The sequence below is a fragment of the Lynx canadensis genome, chromosome D1 (genome assembly GCF_007474595.2).
Source record: "Lynx canadensis isolate LIC74 chromosome D1, mLynCan4.pri.v2, whole genome shotgun sequence".
Lineage (NCBI taxonomy): Eukaryota > Metazoa > Chordata > Mammalia > Carnivora > Felidae > Lynx > Lynx canadensis.
Genome location: NC_044312.2, coordinates 22,915,782 through 22,941,617, shown reverse-complemented (window position 1 = coordinate 22,941,617; position 25,836 = coordinate 22,915,782). Strand labels below are relative to the sequence as shown.

The following is a 25,836-nucleotide window of genomic DNA, read 5'->3' as shown; positions in this document are numbered from 1 at the left end:
TAGTAAAAAATTATCATCTGAGTTTTAATACCTGGTGCGTAGCAGGTGCTCAGTAAATATTTTTTGAATGAAAGAGTGATTATTTCTCTTAATGTGGAAAAGTAGGAAACAAATTAGTTTCTAAAATCCACTTTAAACATGAAGCACTGGGGGAATGAGGTAAGATACTTGTTAGCGGCCAGACTATTCTATGAAGTTAAGACGGTAGCTTTCTTGAGGGAGATATGACCGGAAGAAGCATGGGGGGTACTTTTGGGGTGCCGGTAATATTTTCTTTCTTGACCTAGGTATTGGTACCATGGGTATGTTCAATTCATGAACATTCAGCGAGCTGTTCCGTTATGGGTACTTTTCCCTGTGCACATTTCACTTTCTGAAAAAGCTATGCAAAAAGAAGAAATGATAAGAGTTATTAGTAACTGTTCTATATTTGAGTTCTAGCTAGGTCGTCATTTTAGTTTAGCTGTGTTAGGAGAGTGGCGCTGTCACTTTTATTTCTAAAATCTTTTGACAGAGATTAACATTTGCTATGAAATAGTTCTAAACAAGGTAAATGTAAACAAAGTGAACATCTCTCTTTGTCTCGCTCTGTGCCATTCTTTTCCCAACCTCCCCTGGTTCTACTCTCTAGAAATATCCACCAGTGAACAGTTTTTAAAATATATTCCCTAGTTCAATCTTTGAAATTTTTGCAAGCTTTTGTGATGTGAATATGGTGTGTGGAACTGGGAAATTAACTTTTGTATCCAGTAGTCGTGTCTGCAGACGTGAGTTTTGCCTTACGGTTCACAGAGAAGAGAACTTGTTTATAAACTTCGTAGACGGAGCAGTTAGATGTTTAAGTGGGCTTCACTGTGCTGTGTAATTTGCTTATTCCTTATTTTCAAGTTTATGCATTTGAAATTCTTTTTGTGGCAGTTGGAAACTATTGGCCTGTTCTCCCAAACCAAGGAATGAAAGTATTTACCCTTTGCCCATAAAGTTTTCTTTAAGGCAAAGTTTTAGATTACTTATGTATATGGACTCAGAATTGTTTAAGCTTTTGGAAAAAACCTGAAACTCAATTACAGTGTTAAAGAATACACCAAGAGCAATTACATCAAGTTATCCTATCTTCTGAATTAAGTTCCACTTTGGAGTAAACCGTAAATGTTTCCAGCATACCAGTGCTTTTGTGGTGAATATTTTTGTCTTATAAAGTTGAGTTTCCAAAAAATTAAAGTATCAAGCATCCTAATCGTTAAGCCTGTGCTTTGGCTTTTCACCTTCTAAAATATTCTTTGAGAAAAAAAGAAAAAAAAAATGACCCGTTTAAGAAAAGGGTATGCTGGTTGGTTGACTTTCAACCTAATAATGTACTTTGTTGTCTTACTCATCAGTGATCAGGAAAACTCTCTCTGCTAGTGCTTCCTGTCATTTTAGCCATTTGAATAATTACCATAACAGTGGAGTATTATTCTAACAAGATACGTGTTCTTTTACCTGTTTTTCTCTTATTAGTTAACATATGGGAAGCGCAGTTTAATTACGTTTTGACTAGGACTCTGAAAGGAAAACTTCCAATCTAGTGTGGTCATTATTCAGGAGAACGTTTATAGTTAGGTGAGTGTAGGGCTGAGCTAGGAAAGACCCAAGGACAGAGAAAAAATAGAAGTCTTTGAGAAAGTGTTTGGAACTTAGAAATAGATCTATTCCAGTCTTTGAATCAAGATTGTGAGTCAAGTTTATTTTAGGGTCCTCTTTATACTTACAAAGGGGGCATAGAATTCCTTACTTCTTGAGCCTTTCAGAGTCCCTTGATCCTAAAACAAGCAGATTCTCTTCTGTGTAAACTACGAGTCTTTATGAATGAGGGGTTTTGTAGTGGTGACCTGGAAAAGGGGCTGTGTTTCCGGTCTGAAATATTTTTGTCTGTGTTGAATTAGAAAGGAACCCAGTGCTGTTGGACCTGTCAGCCGAGTAGATTTGACTTGCTCGTGTGGTTTGGTTTTGTTTTTCCTCCCCCTTCAATTAATTCTTAAATCAGTAGGTGGTATAGTTGAGCTTCTAAGGAACTGTGGAAACAGTTTGAAGAGGTATGTTCTAAGAGGGATTAAAGGTGCAGGAAGAGTTCATTAAATCTGCCAGAAGTGTCCCTGTTTATTAAAGTTCATCACATGTCCGTGGAAGTAAAAATGGAGAGTGGTTCGCATGAGAGTTGGTTCAGTTTGGGGAGTGTTTCTAAATGAAACGTTGGCTGGGTGCCATGGATAACAGAAGTCATTCTATTAGAGATACTTGTGTGGTTTGGAGACCCTGACTCAAAAGAAAAGAAACAGTGGAGCAGGAACCAAGAGTTTCCGCTAGTAGATTTTGCTTTTTGATTATTCTCAACCATTTGTTCATACATTCACTTAGACGTCTGTTCACGTCATATCCAGTCCAGCAGAACTGAGAGTTTCTCTGAGGCCTGTCTTGTAAATAAATGGTCACTTATTCTGGGTCGGGCGCCATTTGCTGATCTCATTTATAGTACTGCTTTCTGGAGGGTGGACGGACTGGATTGACTTGCTAGGTTAAAATAGACCATCAGAGGACTTGAGGGGTTTTTCCTCCCTTAACTTATGCATAAAATTAACATGGATTTTACGAAAGGCCTACTACTAATTCTTGGTAACGAAACAAAATATTACTGCCAGTGCACGGGTATAGCTTTAATTCCGTGTACCTCTTGTCATTTGTTTCATGGCATGTCACAGAAATGCTGTTTATCTTGCTGCATTACTGAAGTGCTTCGCTGAAGGACATTTTCATCACACAAACAGACGCTATGGCGATAGGATGCTGTTCCAACCGCGTTTCGAAATTACCTTTGGGTCGTGCGATACGTAAAGCTTGTCTTTTCCTTTTCCTTTCTAGGTTCAAAGCAGTGGCACATGATTGGCCATCTGCAGCCAGAAACCTCCTACGATATTAAAATGCAGTGCTTCAACGAAGGGGGAGAAAGCGAGTTTAGTAACGTGATGATCTGTGAAACTAAAGGTAAGAGAGGAATGAGAACTCATGCTTTTTTTTCCTGGCATGAAGACTGTCCCAACGGAAAACATAATACGTTGACTAGAGCACTTGTCTAAAACCTAGTTTACGGAAACATTGATCATATTCATTAATTTCTGTGTGGCTCCAAGCAACTCACTCCTCTTCTTTTTTTCTTTTTCTCCACAAAGAGAGTAGAAATATTTGCCGAGTAATTGCTGAGATTGCTGTGAAAATTAGAATACTTTTTTAAAAAAAGCATAATTTTAGGGAAAAGTGCTTTATACCCTTCAAGTGGTTTCTTGAATGACAGTTATGTGTAACTCTGTCTACTTAAGTGTGGTGTTTAAATTCAGAATTAGCAGTGCGCTATGCTAAATTGAAATTCCCAACTCTGCCTCCATATGTAGATTGACTATAAAATATCTTCTAGTTGTTTTTTTTAATGTTTATTTATTTATTTTGAGAGAGAGAGAGACAGAGACAGAGAGAGAGCTGGAGAGGGGCAGAGGGAGGGAGAGAGAGAATCCCACACAGGCACCTCACTGTCAGTGCAGAGCCTGATGCAGGGCTCGAATTCAGGAACTGTGAGATCATGACCTGAGCCGAAATCAAGAGTTGAACGCTTAACCCACTGAGCCACCCAGGTACTCCTGTTACCTGTTTTTAAAGGTGATAATACTACACGTAATAGAAACAGCTAATGTGGCTATTTACAAACTCCTGTCCAGTCTCAGTTAACCTAATAGAAAAAGAGACTGTTTTTAACTTGTGTCTGTTTTTAAGAACAAGAGAAAATTTCCCATATTCCTCCCCTGTCCCCCACCCCCACTGGTCTCAGTGATCAGGACTCAGTCACATGCTCCCCAAACCATTCCCGGGAGTGAAATGATTGATCAGGACCTACTTTAGTTGTTGGGGTTTGAGTGGACAGCTCAACAAAATTGGGGCCTTGCAAGTATGGGAGGAAAAGGCTGCTGACTGGGCTGGGCAGCCTTCAGTGTGTCTGCTACAGGTGATTTTATGATACCAATTCAAAAATGAAACTGGGGCGCCTGGGTGGCTCAGTCAGTTGAGCGTCCAACTCTTGATTTCGGCTCAGGTCATGATCCCAGGCTCTTGGGATCGAACCCGTGTTGGGGTCCACGCTGAGTGTGGAGCCTGCTTAAGATTGTCTCTCTCTCCCCCTGTCCCTCTCCCCTGCTTGCTGTCTCAAATAAAATTAAAAAAAAAAATTTTTTTTAATGAAGAAACTGAGGCTCAGATAAATTGAATTATAAATTTTTTTTAATGTTTTATTTATTTTTGAGACAGAGACAGAGTGTGAGCAGGGGAGGGGCAGAGAGAGAGGGAGACACAGAATCCAAAGCAGGCTCCAGGCTCTGAGCTGTCAGCACAGAGCCCAACACGGGGCTCAAGCTCACAAACCGTGAGATCATGACCTGAGCCAAAGTCGGATGCTTGACCGACTGAGCCACCCAGATGCCCCACATAAACTGAATTATAAAGACAAGACATTGTTCCATCTTTTAATGCTAAGTTAGTCATATGACTTTATGCTGCAAAACCCACATATTAAATCCACATTAAACGTGTATATAAATATACAGACATTTAAATTTACCTTGGATTTAATTTGGGTAGTATATATTTGAGGGGCTTTTTGTATTAGTCACTGTGATAAGTTAACGGACATTTCTTACTTGCCTCTAGAGTGTTGTAATACGTAGGGCAAAATTAAACAAAAATGGAATTTATCATCTCTGTCCCCAAGACATTTAAGAATCTAGCCAGGCAAAACCTAAAAGATAGACAACAGTGTAATAACTGTATTATTTAAGCATAGATGTGTCTATAATAGTATATGCCTCATTAATTGACTTTGCTGGGGAATAAAAGGTTCTACCTACAGACTTCCAGGTCACTAAAAAATGAAAAAAAGCTCTTTAAAACATTAACTGTTCATATTGAATAACTTTCTGAAATGTGTTACACGATTCCCAGCCTGTTTAAATAGAATGTATAATACACAATCTCAGTTTTTAAAGAAATGACTCAGGGGGTGCCTGGATGGCTCAGTCAGTTAAACGTCCAACTTTGGCTCAGGTCATGATCTCAGGATTTGTGAGTCCAAGCCCCACACTGGGCTCTCTGCTGTCGGCACAGAGCCTGCTTCGGTGGATCCTTCTACAGATCCTTTGTCCCCCCCTCCCACCCCTCCCCCACACGTACTCCGCTCTCTGTCAAAAATTATAAAAACGTTAAAATAAAAAAAAAATAAATGACTCAAGGTTCTTGTTTTTTTTTTTCTTTAATTTTTTTTAAAACAATCTTTATTTATTTTGAGAGAGAGAGACAGAGTGTGAGCAGGGGAGGAGCTGAGGAGAGGGAGACACAGAATCCGAAGCAGGCTCCAGGCCCTGAACTGTCAGCACAGAGCCCGACGCGGGGCTTGAACTCACAAACTATGAGATCATGACCTGAGCCGAAATCGGATGCTTAACCAGGCACCCCTCAGGGTTCTTGTTGTTAATGGTGATTGTCTTATCTTTAGTGATTTAGTAAGGTTTTTCAGGAACGGTGTTGAAGCCAGCCCATTTCCCCCTACTCTTAAATATCAGAGACTGTCATAATTTTTCTTAGTTCTTTGTTTTCTCTTTATGTTTTCCATCTCACTTTTCTTGTTCCATGCTCTTAGCCTCTTCTTCTTCCTCATCCTCATTCTCCTTCTTCTTCCTCTTCTTTTTTTTTTTTGTTTTAAAGTTTATTTGTTTATTTTGGGGGGGAGGAGCCAGCAGAGAGAGAGAGAAAGAGAAAGAGAATCCCAAGCAGGCTCCACACTGCCAGCACAGAGCCTGAGGCAGGGCTGGAACCCATGAACAAAGAGATAATGACCTGAGCCGAAATCAAGAGCCAGAGCCGAGGCTTAACCAATTGAGCCACCCAGGCACTCCTCTTTTTTTCTTTTTCTACTTCCCCCTTCCTCCTCCCCTTCCTCCTCCTCCCCCCTTCCTCCTCTCCCTCCCCCTTCCTCCTCCTCATCCCTTCTTTTTCTTCCTTCCTTCTTCTCTTCCCTTCCTTCTTCTCCTCCCTTCCTCCTCCCTTGCTCCTCCCCGTCCTCCTATTTCTTCTTACTGATGTTGATGAGTCGGTATCACCTCCACCACAGAATTTATTAACTTTAGCAGCAGTTGGCAAAATCATCAAGCTTGGTAGAATTGTGAATAAATAAAAACTAAATGAAGAGTAGATAAATCTGACGGACTTCCCCATGGGTAATCATGATCTTTAATGTATGATCTGTAACGTCTATTTTGCCTCAGAAACTCATTTGTTTCCTTTAGAATTGGCAGGGACCTTCAAATTGTCTAAGCCAACATACTACCTGAAGTAGGAGTTTCTTTTAGAGTCTCTGCCGAGTATTCATCTAGTTTTCACTGTTGGAGACCTCTTTCCTTTGAAAGGTGGCCTCTTTTTAATGGATTCCCAGCTCTGTGCTGTGTAAAGTTGCTAGAAAGTTGAACCCCACTGTACTACTTATTGACTCAGATTGTTTTTAAAGACCACTCTGCCCCAGTACAAGCCGTAACAGGAAGTATAATAACTAATAACAACAAAAGTGATCGAACACTGCTATGTGCCAGTCTCTGTTCTAAGTGCTTTACATGATTAACTCCTTTACCCTTCATTACAGCCTTCTGATAGAGCAGTTGTTATCTCCAGTTTCCACCTACAGACACTGGTCCGTGGAGGCTAAAGTCCTACAGCTAAGGATAAATGGTAGAACTGAGAATATAAAGCTGGGCCGTGTGGTTCCAGAGGCCGGGCTGTCAGCCACTATGCTCTGTTGCTACTCTATGACATTTAAAACATCAAGAACATGTTTTCTGAGGACAGAGACAATGGGGTTTGAGTCCACCTGTTACTAGCTTCTGTTGTCACTCTTACTCAGAATATCAATGCATTAGGTAAAAAGACTGCATGTACGTGGACTCCAAAGGGTATTGGTTTTGAAATGCTTGTCTTCGGAATTGCAGATGATTGTTCAAATAGTCCAAAGCCGTATCTTGTAATAGTAATCACATGAAAGAGACATAAAATATGTACTTTTGAGTCTTCTTCAGCTCAGAGTATATCACAGAGAAAATTTGTTCCATCCGTAAGTTGGAATATTTTTATTTCAACTCTTTGATAGTCTTCTACAAGGATAATTGGGCAGATAATCATATAGGAGCTTGGGTTCAAGTAGGTACATTTGTTTCCCTGATTTTATGATTTCTCTAGAATTTGTGGACTAAGACTTTGGCACATCCGATTTTTCAACTTTTGAGCCCTCTTTGTGACTCATTGGTGGTCACATCATCTCAGTAACAAGTATAAACACATTGGTTTGCATTCCTAACCAGACCTCCTTCAGAGAGTAAACCATTTCATGGAGTCTGTGTTCGCTCTGACATCACGTTTTCCTTTATATTTCAACTAGTGAAACGTGTTCCTGGAGCTTCTGAGTATCCCGTCAAAGACTTGAGTACCCCTCCCAATTCCCCAGGAGGTGGACGAAACGTTGGGCCTGCAACCAGCCCCACCAGAAGCAGCGATATGTTGTATCTGATAGTTGGCTGCGTGCTGGGTGTCATGGTCCTCATTCTCATGGCTTTCATCGCAATGTGCCTGTGGAAGAACCGCCAGCAAAGCACCATACAGAGTAAGCCATTCAGAAATATTTCCTTGTCCTTTTATAAAGATGGGTGGGAAAATATTGTCAGAATACATACTGATCCCCAATACTTTTGTGCATGAGTGTCATGGCATAAAACATGTTAGATACTCTTCATTCAGGGAGGGGACTTTAAAACGGTTCTAGCTGTCAACCAGAATAAGTGGAGCATCACATTAAATTGCCCAGTAGAAATAAACAGCAAAGCCACAACCAGGCAGGTCTCTAAGTAAATAGCTGACTTAGTGCTGGGAAACCCTGGCTTTGTCGGACCACCAAAGAGCAAAGAGTTTTTGAAGCGTGAGCTCTGGGATTGCTGCAGGAACGCCTTCTTACTGGTACAAGACCTGTCAGCAGGAATAGAAGAGGCTGGAAAGTCTGGAAAGGAATACTTTTCTAAGTTGCTTTTACTGAATGACACAAATTAAGGTAACATGGTCCTGTTTCAGTACCTGGTGTACCCAAACAGCCCGAGACCAGTATCTCTTCCCCCTAAGTGTATCTTGTAATGAGAGTGTTTACACGGTCAGTGATGATGCTATATGAAAACAGCTAGCCCAGAACCCCTCTTCCTTTCTCTTTCCCGACCTCTCTCCCTTCCCCTCTCCTTTGCCCCTTTCTTGTTCTCCCAACCGTTATAATCAGGGGAATCAGATCCAGCAGAGACTTTAGTCTTTGGTGGGAGGAGGTTTTTTGGTTTTCTCACTGGCCCCAGAATAAGAGAATTAAAGCTAATAGCTCAGGGGGAGAAAAGATGATTTGTTTTTAGCGAATTGGTGCCCCCCAGGGGACAGTAAGGAGAGAATTGGTAGTGGTGGTGGTACCAGGCTGAAAGGGTTGGAGATCATTTGATTGGCTCTTTTTCTAAATGGTTTCAGTATCATTGACTTTAATTGTGTGAGCTGAATCATTAAAGGAAAAGTACTGCTTTGGTTGTCTGGGCGAGATTAATCTGGTTAAGGTCATTTCCCTTTATGACTTGGTAATATGTTCAAAGATAGAAGCTTATGGTAGTGATGTTCATTCAGTCATTTATTCAGAAGATACTCATTAACTATCTTTGAGGCGCCTGGCACTGTTTTAAGCAATGAACGCTGGTAAAAAAGTAAACATGGCCCCTGCCCTGTCAACTTACAGTTGTAGTGGAAAAGATAATCAGATATACTGATAATAACTCACCTGTGCAAAAAGTTCAGTAATAGGAAGAACACCTAATCCAATCTTGGCATGTTCTAATACCTTCAAAGAATTTATCCGAACTCTGCCAATAAGTACTGTAGAGTTTAGGTACCATATTCTCTAAGGACTATTTCACTTTTTCTAGATATGTCTAGTAAGTGTACCCCTGGAAATCAGAATTGAGGCAACTATTTTATGCTTTTAGTATAAGGAAGTGGAATAATTAGCCTTTAGTAAACCACAACTTCCACATGGACTGTATTAACCAAGGAACTGTATGGATAGTCAGTGAATGTATACATAACTCCATCCTTTCATTTAAAAGTGTTATTACTATTTAAAATATCCTACCTAGGGGCGCCTGGGTGGCTCAGTTCGTTGGGCATCCAACTTCAGCTCAGGTCATGATCTCGTGGTTTGTGAGTTCGAGTCCCGCGTCGGGCTCTGTGCTAACAGCTCAGAGCCTGGAGCCTGCTTCAGATTCTGTGTCTCCCTCTCTCTGTGTCCCTCCCCCATTCATGCTCTTTCTTTCTCTCTCTCTCTCAAAAGTAAATAAACATTTAACAAATTCAAAACAATAATAAAACATCCTACCTAAAGGTTGCCTTTTGTTGTTTAAAAAAAACCTTTTTTTAGTGTTTTATTTATTCTTGAGAGAGAGAGAGAATAAGCAGGGGAGGGGCAGAGAGAGGGGGGGACACAGAATCCAAAGCAGGCTCTAGGCTCTCAGCACAGAGCCCGACGTGGGGCTCGAACTCACGAACCGTGAGATCATGACCTGAGCCGAGTTGGACGCTTAACCGACTGAGCCACCCAGGCGCCCTGTCTTTTGTTGTTTTTTTATATGGTTTCTCTCGGCACTTTGAAACGTGAGGGAGTTTAAACACTTTTTCTTAGTGTTGCCAGGACTTTGATAGTTTCAACTTACATAATTTATTAATTCTTTTGAGTAATTTCTCTCTGGTTAATTTCTTTTCCCATTAACAGAGTCTTAATTAACTCAAAGTTCCTAGCTATCTCCTTACAAGGAAATAGCAATAACTTTCTCAAAGCATATCTCATAATTAGGCATTAAGTGAACACAGTGAACATATTTAGGGCATTTTATTTTCTTGTATTTATAGTTTCTTAGGGGTTTGTTTCATTAATCAAACTGCCTACCCAAGAAGATTGTCTTTTTTAGTGTCTTACTGTTGTGTGTTTTTGGTTTTTTTGTTTGTTTCATTTTGTTTTGTTTTGCTTCTTCTCTTTTAACAGAATATGACCCTCCAGGATATCTCTACCAAGGGTCAGATATTAATGGGCAGATGGTGGAATACACTACTCTGCCTGGCACAAATCGGATAAATGGGAATGTTCATGGAAGCTTCATAAGTAATGGAGGTCTCAGCAATGGCTGCTCCCATGTTCACCACAAGATCTCTAATGGAGTCAATGGAGTCATGAATGGGAACTTAAATGGAGGGCTTTACGCGGGACACACAAGCTCACTAACCAGGACGCATGTGGATTTTGAACATCCTCGTCACCTAGTAAATGTAAGAGACCTAATTATAAATAAAGCCTCCCTGGGCATCTGGATGGCTCAGTCGGTTAAGCATCTGAGTTTGGCTCAGGTCATGATCTCGCAGTTCGTGTTTCGAGCCCCACGTCAGACTCTGTGCTGACAGCTCAGAGCCTAGAGCCTGCTTCAGATTCTGTTTCTCCCTTTCTCTCTCTGCCCCTCCCCTGCTCGCTCAGTCTCTCTCTCTCTCTCTCAAAAATAAACATTTAAAATTTTTTAAATAAATAAACAAACAAACAGACAAATAAATAAATCCTCCCTGGGCCCCACGGTACCAGGGTGCAATAACATGGTTGGCCTACTTGGCCTTTGTGACCATAGAAACCTTACAGGCTCACTGGACTGGAAATAGTATGTATCAGTGGCAACCCCTTAATCCAGAGTAATCTGTGTAAACTTTCTGTTGTCAGGTGATAGTTATGTTCATCAGTTTGGTTTATATTTTAAAATTCTTTCATGGTGAAAGTGGAATACCAGTAACGAACTTGCCGGAAGTTATTCTTGAGAGCTGGAAATACCACAGGGCATAGATTGGACCTGAGACTTTAAATTTGCTTCATTTAGAGCAAAATCTGAAAACTCGCAGGCCCAGGGGAGTCAGGCAGAACGTGAAACTGCGTGAAGCAAGCTGGGAAAGAGAGCAGTTGGAGGCGGGAGCAATCTGGAGAACACCAGCTGCAGTTCACTCCTGTTGTTGGCACGGACAGAGGGCCTGGGGTTACCGGTTTTCTGATTTTTCCAAAACATCTTGTAAATCCAGGTGAAATGGCGAGATTTTTTACACGTTGGCAACTAATTCCAATTTTTGAAAGCAGTGCATAGGCCACGTGGAACATTTCTGCAGGCCACCAGATTGTGACTTCTGACCTATAATGAGTTTCTTTTGTCTCTTGTGTCTGATGTGTGGTAGGGCTGTTACCTGTAAGATTTTTGCCTTTTATAATACTACCATCCTTTAGCCACAAGGAGTGATGGACCTTTAAAAATACTTTATTTCAGGGATAACTTAGTGATCTAGTTTAATTTTTGAAACAGGAGTAGAGTAACTAGCTTATTTTGCATTTATGCTGGTTAAAGAGGTTCTCTGCATTAGGAAGTTTGATTTATGATGTCGTTAGGATGTATGTGCATCCACATTATTTTTCAAATAGATAATATGTTTAGTTGATCAAATTAAGCACTCACTGACATTTTTGTCGTTGTTCTGATTACAGATAAACTTGCCATAACCCACAATGTGCTAAAATTTGAAGGGAGTTTAGAGGTATTTTTTCACCCTCAACTCAACAAAGACTTATTAAAATATTACATTTGGAGAATAAAACTGTAATATATATTCATATCTTAAAGCTGGACATCTGCTGGGTTTTCGTGTGATCTAGTTTTAATGTGTTGTAGAAAAATACCTCGTTTGAGTGCATCTCATTATCAAAAGAGAATAGTGATTTCATTATTTTGTGGGGAAAGACATGGCTTATATTCAGACTTTCTAAACTTTTTTTGGTCTCCACTCCTAGTCCAAGCTAGTAACATTGTCCAGGAAACTAAAGGAGAGAGCATTAAAGTTTGAATAGCATATGCTGTTTCCATAAGCAGAAAAGAAGAAGTCTGATGTTTGGTTTAGGATTCGGACGCAGGAGTTTGGGTTCTTCTGAATGGCGAAATTCTGTTTAAATAATAGTTGCTCCTTTAGGTGTACTAATCCTTTAGAGGCTAACGTCTGTGGTTTTCACGTATTAGTTTTCTTACACCTCTTTTCTGGGTGGGAGGAAATAGGGAAATTTTTAAAAACGCTGGTGATCATAAAAATCATTGAATTAACTTTGATGTGTTTAGTGACTCAAATAAGCACATTACCCCGTAGGTGAACTTGATCTTGTGAAGCTTTGGAGCTTATGCTCAGATCTGAATGTGGCAGAGGATATTCTTTCTCTCAATGTTTTCCCCAAAATTCCTGTTGCTAGTTGAATCAGGAATGCGGAGAGACATTTTCAGTACTTTTGGTTTGCTTAGATTCTGGCCGTTGTTATGAGATGAATGGAAATGGAAAGTATTCTGGGAAAAACAATGGCCTGAACTTTCCTTAACCTTGCAGAACTGCCCTGGGTTTGGGTGCAGTGTGACAGCCTCTCCCACCCTTATCAAATTCGGTTCTGCTGTTTTTCGTCTGAAAGCAGAATTTTTACTCTGACCGTAAGCCTGCTTCAGTTCCCAACACCCAGTTTGGAAGAACTCTTGCCATTGTATATGTCAAGCGAGTGTTTTACAATGAGGTATGTGTTAATCTGGGCATTTTTCTTAATTGCCAGGCAGTTTCCGCCAAAAGCAACATCAAAATATTAATCCTCCCCTCCAAGTCATTGCTGGCTGAGAATCTACTCCATCTGGAAAAATATAACATGTTTGAAAACTTAGTGTAGTCAAGTGAACAGACCTAATCGAAATAATTACAGGAAAATGAAGATGGGTTTATCTTGTGACATCATTCAAACAGATTTCCACCCTGTTTCTCCAACTGGCATCACGTAAAATTCTTCCATGACTGCTAGAAAAGTAAAAATGAATAGGAGGTTGTAATGTACAGTGTATCTTGGGCCCAGTAGATTTGAAACCCTGAAGGGGAAGTGACTAAATGTCTCCATTTCTTTGGCTCCTTCCAGTACAAAAAGACTTGGGAAAAACATGGCGATTAGCTTGTAGGGTATAGTCTTAATATTGTACAGAATTCATTGGTGAATATTGGTAACTAACGAGCAGCATAACGTTTTGCTCAGAGGTTGGTTAAAATATAGCGTATAACTGTTTGTTATTGGGCCGGCTTTTACATTTAAGGCTGTTTGATTATTGGTCTGTGACACCTTCACGCTTTTCTCTTTTTCTTTTTCCCTGCACTTCCTTCCTGACCAGGGTGGTGGGAGGTACACAGCAGTACCTCAGTTGGACCCGCTGGAGCGCGTTAGCTGTCGAAATTGTCGGAACAACAATAGGTAAGTGGCTCTGTATTTGCACAGGTTGTTGTGACTATGGTATAGGAAGGACTCTTCTTTTTCTCCCCTTTGGCAAAGGAAGTTCTTGAAATTTTATGTAAGATATAAATCTCAGAATATGGAGACTTAAGTTTAAGGCCATTACTAATTTTTTGGCCCTGCTTTACAGTTTTTACTTTTCTGGGCTTTGGTTATTTAGCTATATGGACAATGTTCAAGACGTTATTTCTCACTGAGATGTTATTAAAAGGTTTGGTGCTTTTGAAATCTTTAAAGTAGAGGCATTCTCTGCATATAGACTTTGTCTTTTCTTATCTGTTTTTTTCCGTCTGTGTCACGAATGAGAGCATGTTTGAATGTTAGACGAAAAACCCTGTGTATATAGTAATGTGTTTTCATAGTAATTTTACTGAAATTTTCTTACCAGATTATTCAGCGCTTCTTAAAATTATTATTCTTAAAACCTCAAGATAATTAAGTAGCAAAATCTCACTTTCTTTTAATTTTCTGAGTTTCAGAAACCTCTTAAGAGGTATATACACTCACAATATTTCAAACAAGATAGAAATATGTAGGGTAACATGTTCATTTAAATTTTGACAAGATTCAGGAAGCTTTCGGGCTACCTCTGTATATAGTAACTCCAAAGGATTGTCAGACGTTTCGTTGTATTAAAGTTCTGTCTGTCAAAAATCTTAGTTCTTTTTTTTTTTCTGTAACGATGGTGTTGGATTACGTGGTCTCAGAAGCCCATCCCAGGTCTAAAATGTACAGTGTAAAAGTTGTGTTAAAAGTCTACAGTGTAAAAGTTGTGTTATAGTTACTACATAAGATAACTGGAGTATGGACTGGATTTTGGATATTTCATTATTGAAATGGGATGGGACCTATATTTTTCAAATCAACGACAAGGTTAAGAGTTGTGTCTGGGAATTACCAAAACCAGAGCTTGTAAGGAAACGGTCAGCTATAGAACTAACAGTCCATTTCTCAGCATGTGTTTTGAGTTGCAGAGCAAAAGCAATGAAAACTTCCTCGAAATTTTTCTTTATCGTTTACTTAGCCCATCTTAGGGTGTGTATGTGAGCAAGTCAGCTGCCTATTTTGTGTACTAAGATTTCTTGTTACATTTTTTTCATGTTTATTTTTGAGAGAGAGGGAGAGAGAGTGTAAGCAAGCACACGTGTGTGCTCACACAGCGCATGTGCAAGTGGGGGAGGGGCAGAGAGAGAGAGGGAGAAAGAGAACCCCTAGACTGTGCAGAGCCCAGCAGAGGGCTCAAACTCACGAACTGTGAGATCATGACCTGAGCCGAAATCCAGAGTCAGACACTTAATCGACTGAGCCACCCAGGAGCCCCTGCTTGTTACATTTTTAAATAAAATCTATATGACCCAGCTAAATTTTAAGATGTTTTATAACACCGAAGCCCTATTTTTTGTCCTGAACTGGCTGTAGGCTTTATCACAATTTGTTAGGAACATGCTAAAAATGCTTCATACACCTGGTAAGTAATCTAATAGATTTAATGAAAACGAATGGTATTGCCTGAAAATGCAATGTATTGTCCTTTGTGTTTCTCTTCAGCAGGTCTCAGTTCAACTGTAGGCATCAGAGTAATGTTGTAAGAGAACCTCTGGTCTAAGAATAAGTAGACAGAGGCTTTCCCACTGCCCAAATCTATGATCTTGGGAAAGTTATATAATCTCTTTATAGCTATGTCCTTATCTGAAAAATGAAAAATTGTCCTAGGAAATGTAAAACCAGCCCAACATACTCTGATTATAGATTTTGGTAATTTGCTGCTAATCATGTCTTTATGGTGATGTTATCATCCTGGTACCAAAATGCATCCCATTTATATGAATATGACCAGTATCTACCGTCATGCACTGACTCATAGCCATTTTTATGTATGTGTGAGTGAGAGTATGTTTATAGTATTGGGGGTTTTGTTATACATGTTTGGTTTTTTTTCCCTTTAAGACAGTGGACAGTTAATAGTTCTACTAACTTTTCAAGTTGATAACTTCTTGAATTTCATGTTTGGGGGTTTTCCTTTTACCTGGGAATATGGGTACATTCTCTTTAGCCTGAGAAAACCAGCTTCTGTCTCACCCCAGCTTAAGTTTACTTCTTCCTACATAAGAGTCTGCCTGTTCAGGGCAAATCTTGGCTTGTCTGCATTGCCTTCAAGGTTAGCCAAATGTCTCACCTGGCTCCCAGGAGCCATTATGTGATTTTGATACTTAGTGATTGGCCAGATAAATATCAGTAAGTACCTACCTTCAACTCTGGAAAATTGGAATCATTAAATGTAAAGCTTCTCCTTTCACTTTGAAACTGAAAAGAGACATCTTTTCTCAAGATCCCCCAAGATGGCAAAGTTTGTAATAAGCTTCTGATGCTGAGACGTAGATGATATATGATTTACTCCCCCAAATATGCACAATTTTAGTTAATTTACACCTTTAGGATATTGACATTACTAAGAATACATTTGCATTTCCTAACACCAGTTGAACTAGTGTGTATGCAAAACGAGGCAAAATTTCAGTTCAGTTATATGAACATTTATCTGAGGGTGGATACAGGCATACCTCATTTTGTTGTGCTTTATTTCATTGCACTCTTCAGATACTGTGTTTTGTCCAAGTTAAAGGTTTGTGGTAACCCTACCTCAGGCATGTCCATCAGTGCCCATTTTCCGACGGCATTTGCTTACTTCGCGACTCTGTCACATTTTGGTAATTCTCACAATATTTCATGCTTTTTCATTATTATAATTCTTATAATATTATAAGTCTTATAATATCATTATAGTTCTCTTTCATTATTATAGTTTCATTGTTATAGTGATCTGATCAGTGATTATGACTCACTGAAAGCTCAGATGATGGTTAAAGTTTTTAGCAATAAAGTATTTTTTTTTTAATTTTTTTTCAACGTTTTTATTTATTTTTGGGACAGAGAGAGACAGAGCATGAACGGGGGAGGGGCAGAGAGAGAGGGAGACACAGAATCGGAAACAGGCTCCAGGCTCCGAGCCATCAGCCCAGAGCCTGACGTGGGGCTCGAACTCACGGACCGCGAGATCGTGACCTGGCTGAAGTCGGACGCTTAACCGACTGCGCCACCCAGGCGCCCCAAAATAAAGTATTTTTTTAACTAAGCTGTGTATATGTTTCTTTAGGCGTAATGCTATTGCACACTTTATAGTATAGTGTTAACAGAACTTTTATATGCACTGGGAAACCAACAGATTCATTTGACTTGCTCCATTGTGACATTTGCTTTATTGCCCTCGTCTGGAGCCAAACCTCATTATCTCAAAGGTATGCCAGTAGTGCAGTTCAGTGATGATCACACTTTAGCATACGTTAGAATCACTTGGAGCACTGTGAAAACACAAATGAGGAGGCTCTACCCTTAGAGTTGGTGATTCAGTAGGTATAGAGTGGGGCCTGAGAATTTGCATTCCTCATGAATCCCTACTGGGACAGATGCTACTGGTCCTGGGACCATGCTTTAAGAACCACTGGAGAGGGGCGCCTGGGTGGCGCAGTCGGTTAAGCGTCCGACTTCAGCCAGGTCACGATCTCGCGGTCCGGGAGTTCGAGCCCCGCGTCGGGCTCTGGGCTGATGGCTCAGAGCCTGGAGCCTGTTTACGATTCTGTGTCTCCCTCTCTCTCTGCCCCTCCCCCGTTCATGCTCTGTCTCTCTCTGTCCCAAAAATAAATAAACGTTGAAAAAAAAAAAAAAATTAAAAAAAAAAAAAAGAACCACTGGAGAATCTGGCTGGTGAAATGCAAGTAGAGGGTAGCAGGATATAAAATGGAAAAGTGGATTGAATTTATATCTTGAATGACCCTGAATGTCACGGTGTAGTAGTTTACTTAAGAAACATTTATTGAGTGCCTACCATGTACTGGGTACTGGCCCACGTCCTACCTCTGGAGAGCCCACGGTCTGATCATAGTGATTTACAACAGAGCTCGAAATATAGTGAGCAGAGTTTGAAGAAGCATGTTGAATCTCGTAGTTCTACATTTAAGGAATGGAAAAAGTCCCTGTTGTTTCAGTAATAACAGTGCAGGAGGGATAGGAGATTTTTATGTTAATCAGAAGTGGGGGACATTGGCCGCCTGGGTGGCTCAGTCAGTTAAGCATCCGACTTTGGCTGAAGTCATGATCTCATGGTTTGTGAGTTCAAGCCCCACAGCAGATAAGCTCGGGCCCCACTTCGGGCTCCACACTTTCTCCCTCTCTCTCTCTTTCTCTCTGCCCCTCACTCACTTGAGCGCTCTCTCTCTCTCTCTCTCAAAAAGAAATAAATTAATTAATTAAAACACAAAGAAGTGGGGGATATTGGTTAAATGTTGAAAATCAATGGGCCAGTTGCATCATAATTCTCTGGAAGGTTTTTGAGAAGGGGAGCAGTGTATTCAAGAGATGTGTTTAGGCTAAGATTAGTGGTTGCAGTACACAGGTGGGATTGCAGGGAGGAGACCAGTTTGTTTCCATAACGAAGACTTGGCTTTCATGTAAGGAGTGAAGGTAGAAAGGAAGAGATGAGGAAGGTTCTAGAGTGGGAATCTTTAGGACTTGGCCACTGACTGATACGGATCTAGAAAAAAAGGAAGATGCATAATGAAGAGAAAGTTCCCAGCATGGATGGCATGGTAATTGCCACAGTAATAGTCATAGAAATAAGGAACTTAAATAAAGTGACATTGAGAAAAGGTGATGGATTTGGTTTTGGGCATTTAGAGTTCCAAGTTCCAGTTGGATATCTAAGCCAAGATGACAAATGAAAATGCTGACGTTGGGTTTGGGGGTAGATCAAGGCTGTGCTACATATCTAAGAGTCATTTGCATCAAAGTGATAGAACTTAGGGCGCCTGGATGGCTCGGTTAAGCTTCCAACTTTGGCTCAGGTCATGATCTCATGGTTCGTGAGTTTGAGCCCTGCATTGGGTTCTGTGCTGACAGCTCAGAGCCTGGAGCCTGCTTCGGATTCTGTGTCTCCCTCTCTCTCTCTGCCCACCCCCCTCCCCATTCATTCTCTCTCTCTCTCTCTCTCTCTCTCTCTCTCATAATAAACATTAAAGAATTTTTTAAAAAGTGATAAAACTTAAGTATGGATGGGATCACCAAGGGAGACGGTAGCTTTGGCTAATTGATTATTTTTATATTTTTAATTATTTAAAGTACTGTTGTTGCCTTATTTCCTAGGCATTTAAAGTGATTAGACATCCTTTTTATAAGACTTTCTTCTCTCTTTCATTATTTTTGCTTATAGCCTTGAAATGTCTTCAAGGAGCTGATGAAAGGGATGTGATAAAATAAGGAGAGTGAAAGGAAAAAGCAGTTATTCATTCATTCAGCAAACATTTGTTGAAGGTCTGTAGTGGGCCAAACACCAAGCTAGGTCCTGGGGGATATGTCGTGAGCACACCAGGCATTGTCCTTGCCTTCACTGAGCTTACGGTTTGATGGGGAGACATACCTTTCCCAAAATGATATAAATGAAATGTAAAAATGACCATGCACTCAAAACTGCATGCTTTAAAGGAAAAGTGAAGAATGGCTTTGAAAGGACTGATCTCCCTAAGCAAGTGACATTTTGCTCTAAAGCTCTGAAGAATTTGTAAAACTAGGGAAAAGAGAAGGGGATAGGTTTAAAACTTTCCAGGCAAACAAGAGGTACCATTTATGCAGGGCCATAAAGCAGAATGCTAGGATCCTTACCAAGCTTCAGGAAGATTAACGTGGCAGGAACCTGGCAAGCAAAGGGGTTAGAGGTCAAAGGTAAGTGAAAGCAGGTCATACAGAGCCATGGCGAGTCAGTGAGAGATTTTAAGTAGGACAGCCTTGTGCTAGAACATTCTGGATGGAGTTTGGAGAATAAATTGGAGGGAGCAAAAGAGGATACAAGGGACCAGTTAGATGGCTATTGCAGTAGCCCAGATGAGAAGCAGTGCCCTTGGATGGTTGCAGTAGATATGGAGAGAAGTAGATGAGTTTGAGAGATTTAGGAGGTGCCAATTAAAAATAGACACCTGGGGCCCCTGGGTGGCTCAGTTGGTTAAGCGTCCAACTTTGGCTCAGGTCATGATCTCGCAGTTCGTGTGTTGGAGCCCCGCGTCGGCCTTTGTGCTGACAGCTCGGAGCCTGGAGCCTGCTTCAGATTCTGTGTCTCCCTCTCTCTCTGCCCCTCCCCTGCTTGTGCGCGCTCTCTCTCTCTCTCTCTCAAAAATAAACACTAAAAAAATTTTTTTTAAGACACCAGTGATCAGCTGAGGGAAGAGGCAGGCAGGGGGGTATCTAGGTAAGTGATGCAACCTACTAAGTAGGAATCACTGCAGGAGATGAGGAGAAACGGTTTACCCCTTAGCAAACCCTTGGGAGTCATCCTTTTAAACTCCTTTTCAAACTCTCCTTTACCCAGGGTGGCTCTCGTATTCCACAGATGCCTAATGGATGAAGTCTTGTGTGGGACCTGTCCCCGGTGGAATCTTACCTGTGCGGTGTCCTGCCGTGCTTTCTTGGGTTTAAACTTAAACATGTTTTGTAGAGTGGGCACTTAAGAAACAAATCAGTGCCAGCCTTAGACCCCTTTTACCATCCGTCTGTTTTGGTCATAACTATCTGGAGAGAAAACGTTGCCTTTATTGTCTAAATTGGAGTACTGATGTGAAAATTTGAGAACAGGTAAGAGGGGAATGTGCACTCCAGCAGTCTGTCGAGTTTTATTTGATGTGCTAGTGCTTTTGTGGCATGTTGTAAATGACTGCCTGCTTCATCATGTTCAGCTAATTTGAACCCTTTTCGGGTTTTAAGAGTGATATGTAATAGCTCACGATGGACAGCTAGAAAGAAGCGTATTTAATGCACCTTTGTGGGGAGCCAATCCCCTGCACTGAAGACTTAATTGAGAAATCCTTGTGCATTTCAAGAATGTAACAGATTTTAATCAAATAAATCAAAAGCTTTCTGTCTTTCCCCTTCTCTTCTCAATTTAAAAAGCAGTGGAGCAGTTCTGGATATGTAATCAAATGGGGTTTGTCGGTTGCTTGGCTAGTTTAATGGGAAAGGATTGAGGTTAAATCCTGCCTGTTTATCATCAGTCTTGATAATGTGTAGAAAAAGAGTAGAGAGGGCACTGATGGAATTCACAGATGAATGAATTGAGAGGTCCCATCAGGAAAAAACAAGAAATTAAGGGTCCTAGAGAGATTAGAAGTGGGCAGGAAGTAGCCAAGTAAAAACCAGCTTGGAGAAATGGATATAATCCACCTGGGAAGAAAAAGTGCAAGCTATACGTGGCTGATGGTCAAAGGAGAAATCACTTGACTGGGACTGGTGCCTTAGGAAGCACAGATCGTACGAATGATCCCCAAGCTCTTGCATGAGGACAACCTTGAAAGTCTGTGTGTTGCTGAGCTTGGGGACACTTTTTAACCAATTTGGAACCTTTCACTGATAATCAGATAGACGCAGATAAAAATAATGTGTCAAGATGAGTATGCAAACACTGCATTATAGCACTAGCTCTTTCTGGCCTACGATTAGAGCTACCCAGCTGGTTTGTGAAGTATGAAAGTGACTGCTTGTTGAGTACGTCTAAATTCTTTGCTCCAGCAAGTGAATTTGTTATGACTTCATCTATCTATTGCTGATCATGTAGCTACTTCAGAAATAGCCATAAAAACCAAAGGCAGCAAACACATAAAACCTAAGGTTTGGTTTCTCTTCCATCTGTGGTAATCTGCCCAATTCCCTAAGAAAAAAAAATTCAAAACATTGTGTCTAGTTTTTTTTTTTTTTTTGTTACTTAAAATTTTTTGTTATTGAAGTATAGTTGACATACAATGATACATTAGTTTTACATGTACAAGATAGTGATTCAATAATTAATACATTATGTAATGCTCACAACAGTGTCACCATCTGTCACTGGATGTTATTATATTATTATTATTATTATATTATTGACTGTCACTGGCTGTTATTATATATTATGTAATATATTATTATTGTATTATTATTGGCTGTACTTTTCATCCCCTTGACCTATTTTATTTATTTATTTGTTTATTTATTTATTTATTTATTTATCTTAATTTTATTTTTTAAAATTTACATCCAAAGTAGTTAGCATATAGTGCAACAATGATTTCAGGAGTGGATTCCTTAGTGCCCCTTATCCATTTAGCCCATCCCCCCTCCCACAACCCCTCCCATAACCCTCAGTTTGTTCTCCATATTTATGAGTCTCATCTGTTTTGTCCCCCTCCCTGTTTTTTTATATTATTTTTGTTTCCCTTCCCTTATGAGTCTCGTCTGTTTTGTCTCTTAAAGTCCTCATATGAGAGAAGTCATATGATTTTTGTCTTTCTCTGATTGACTCATTTCACTTAGCACCGTACCCTCCAGTTCCATCCACATAGTTGCAAATGGCAAGATTTCATTCTTTCTGATTCCCGAGTAATACTCCATTGTATATATATTCCACATCTTCTTTATCCATCCGTCCATCGATGGACATTTGGGCTCTTTCCATACTTTGGCTATTGTTGATAGTGCTGCTATAAACATGGGGGTGCATATGTCCCTTCAAACCAGCACACCTGTATCCCGTGGATAAATACCTAGTAGTGCAATTCCTGGGTCGTAGGGTAGTTCTGTGTTTAGTTTTTTGAGGAACCTCTATACTGTTTTCCAGAGTGGCTGCACCAGCTTGCATTCCCACATTGTGTCCAATTTTTAAAATTGATCAGTACCATCCTTCTGAGGAAGTTCTATATTTCCTACTTATAATATGGAGAACAGTGGCCTGTCGTCCGGGAGTCAGGTGGTTAGGATAGTGTTTTTGGTCTTTTATTTGTAAGACAATGTGGGTGTGAGCTTGCCATGTTCAGTAATTTACTCAGTCGTTTATTGTCATCTATTTTGTGACAGTCACAGTAAAGTAATTCCCAAAGGGCAACTCCCACTCCGAGACTGGGGTCGTTGCATCCAACAAAGAATGTACAATGAGAGTGGAGGACAGCCGTGGCCCTGGAGGAATGTCATCAGGCTTCTGTTGCATAGTAACTGATGAGCCTCCAAAAATAAGGGCTGGGTCAGCAATGTGACAGAGACACTGAGGCAAGAGGAAACAGAAGTAAGCTGAGTATTTACTTTAAGTTTATTTATTTTGAGAGGGAGAGAGCCTGTGTGCAGGGGAGGGGCAGACGGAGGGGGAAAGCGAGAATCCCAAGCGGCCTCTGTGCCTCTACCATGGAGTCTGACTCAAGGTGCAGACTCATGAACTGGAGATCATGACCTAAAGCCGGAGTCAAGAGTCAGATGCTTAACCGACGGAGCCACCCAGGCACCCAGTAAGCTGAGTATTAAAACAAACCACCACCAAGATGTGAGTATTTCAGAAGTTTCAAGAACATACTCATGAAAATGAGTATCGCACATCCAAGAGATCCATGGATAGTCAGTCTTTGCCCTTCAGGGATCATCAAAAGAGGAAACTTAAGGGGCGCCTGGGTGGCTCAGTCGGTTGGGCGGCCGACTGCGGCTCAGGTCATGATCTCGCAGTCTGTGGGTTCGAGCCCCGCGTCGGGCTCTGTGCTAACAGCTCGGAGCCTGGAGCCTGCTTCCAACTCTGTGCCTGCCTCTCTCTCTGCCCCTTCCCTGTTTGGTCTCTGTCTCTGTCTCTCTCTCTCAAAAAAAAAATAAACATTAAAAACAAAATTAAAAAAAAAAAAGGAAACAATGCAAAATTTATACAATTACCTGATTAGAGCCATTCTGTACATAATCAGTCACACTTAACAAATATTTAACTGTGTAAACAGAAATGGGCCACTTCTCTAGGAAATATTTCAGAGGTCCTATATAGTTTTTCTGGAATGTCCAAAATATATTTAGTCAAATACTAAACAACATACTCGTCGAAGCACAGTCCTGTGCCACTGTTCCAATCTTCTGTTTCCTAGTGCTATCCAGATTGTTGGTTAAAGACTATTTCATTACTTTTATGACACCGTAACTGTCCTTTTTCTATCTTACCAATTTGTCAGGTCTTTCCTGTTAACCGAAAGAGATCTTAATAAACTAACAGGCCCCAGACCACCTGAATTAATTTTAGCACACATTTTTGTACGTGGCAAGATGCCCAGGGCTCTATTTACCCAGTGTTTTTACATTTAAAATTAAGCAAAGTAGTTTCATTGAGTCAGAGACAGCTCAGTGAAAACTTTCACTCTACCTTAAGCCAATAATAACTGAAATTGAAGGATTATTTGAGAAGCCTAAGGTAGTGAAACTACAAACTCTTTGTGCCTGTATAAACTGTAAAGTGTGCATTGTAAGAGCAGCTTGATAAATGTCCTGTATTTGTAGACATACTCACTTGACATGTTCTCTCGTTCACTGCCTATAGATTTGGGTCTTTGAAGTTTACATGTATACACATCACTATTTTTGTGATTACCCGCTTGCTTTAGCGATTTTAATTCAAGTGTTAATCAGCAAAAGTGTTTCCACATGCTATCTTCTTAATTCTATTCAGAACAGGTATTATAGTCCTTTTTCATTTATTCATTTATTTTTTATTTATTTAATTTATTTTTATTTTCTGAGAGAGAGAGAGAGGGTACAAGTAAGCGAGGAGCAGAGAGGGAATCCCAGGAGGGACAGAGGGAAAAAGGGAGAAAGAGAGGAAGACATAGAATGAGAGAAGCGGGGTTCACCTGAAGTGGGGCTGGTGCTCACCTGACGTGGGACTTGAACTCACAAACTGTGAGATGATGACCTGAGCCAAAGTTAGATGGATTAATGACTGAGCCACCCATTTGCCCCTATGATATTCTTTTTTCATATACTTTGTCATCTATGCTTGTGTCTTAGCACATAACCCCCAAGTTAAAGCCATTTTTATGTTGATACATGTAGATACCTGGAACAGAAAAATGATTTCCATGTAGTTATCCAAATGGTAAATTCCTGGGGCACTTGGGTGGCTCAGTCGGTTAAGCATCCGACTTAGGCTCGGGTCATGATCTCACGGTTTGTGAGTTCGAGCCCCGCATCAGGCTCTCCTCTGTCAGCACGGAGCCTGGAGCCTGCTTTAGATCTTCTGTCCCCTTCTCTCTCTGCCCCTCCCACACTCACGCTCTGTCAAAAATAAACATTAAAAAAAAGGTTAATTCCTGATGATTAGGGGTTAGGATTTGGTGTACTAGAAAATTTTATCAGTGTGGTTTAGCATGTTGAAAAGTGGGTAATCTAACCAAAGTATGATCAACGTCAACACTGTTCTGTTGAGAGTCACAATTCAGAACAAAGTAAACTGCTGTCCTCTTCTGTTTCACTTATCTGAAAAATAGATACCAAAGAATAGGGAACGGTTAAATTGTACTTCTTTTTTTTCTTGCTAAATATGCGTCACTTCTTGTAAAACAGCTGAATATTTCATCTATGTGTTTTCTCCGGCACAGAAAAGCAGGTTATCATCCGTCACAGTTGGCCATGGCCCCTCTGTCTTGGCCATCCCCTTAGTCCCGCCCCACCCATGTAGTTCACCTCCACTGCCTCCCAGCAAATCGCCCTTGCACTTCATCGAAAAAGCTCATCCTTTGGGGCACTTGGGTCACTCAGTCGGTTGAGCAGCTGACTCTTCATCTCAGCTCAGGTCTTGATCTCAGGGTCATGAGATCAAGCCTCGTGTGGGGGTCCTCGCTGGGCATGGAGCCAAACAAACAAACAAGCAAACATGTCATCCTTTGCTTTAAATTGAAGAAGTGAGCAGAAAAAAAGAAACTAAAAGGAAAGCAACAGAAGAATTTAAGGCCTCTGACTATCTGGTGAGTCTTCATTATTTTGTGTTAACATTATTTTACGTTAACATTAATTCCTCATAGAGCTACCTCAACAAATTATTAATTTATACTATTTTGTTTTTAGGGAGGTGCCCTGGTTTTTCTAATTCTGGCAAGTATTTTTTTTTTTTTTTTAACTACAGTTTAACTTTGCTTTTTTTAAGTGAAAACTTTTCTTTCTGCCCTGATGATACTTTGTGGTCTTTTAGGTTTCTAGGACTTCCCTGTTGCTTCCAGATTCTTGCAGACACATGGGGCCTCAAGCCAGAAGCTTATTAGTTAGTTTGTTTTACAACAACACCATCGGGGGTTGTTTTTAAGGGTCTGCCTATGCTGTGCGTCTCACTGTTTTAAGAGGTTACTCTAACACTGGGACAGTTATCTCCTGTCCTCAAGGAGATTGAAGTTTAAGTCAGATATCTTTGGAACCAGCAGATGAGAGAAAACCCAGACAACAGAGCCAGTATGGAACAAGGACAGACGTAACTACTA

The 25,836-nt window shown here is 40.5% G+C and overlaps 1 protein-coding gene across 2 annotated transcripts in view; it reads left to right on the top strand.

The window, feature by feature from the left end:
- The window catches only part of CDON (cell adhesion associated, oncogene regulated), a 103,332-nt gene that overhangs the window by 66,781 nt on the left and 10,715 nt on the right, over nt 1-25,836 (top strand). For both annotated transcript variants that reach the window (XM_030332223.1, XM_030332224.1), the window contains exons 15-18: nt 2,899-3,021; nt 7,499-7,720; nt 10,169-10,449; nt 13,383-13,462. In XM_030332223.1, the coding sequence (XP_030188083.1) occupies nt 2,899-3,021; nt 7,499-7,720; nt 10,169-10,449; nt 13,383-13,462 (706 nt within the window). The remainder of the gene's footprint in view (nt 1-2,898; nt 3,022-7,498; nt 7,721-10,168; nt 10,450-13,382; nt 13,463-25,836) is intronic.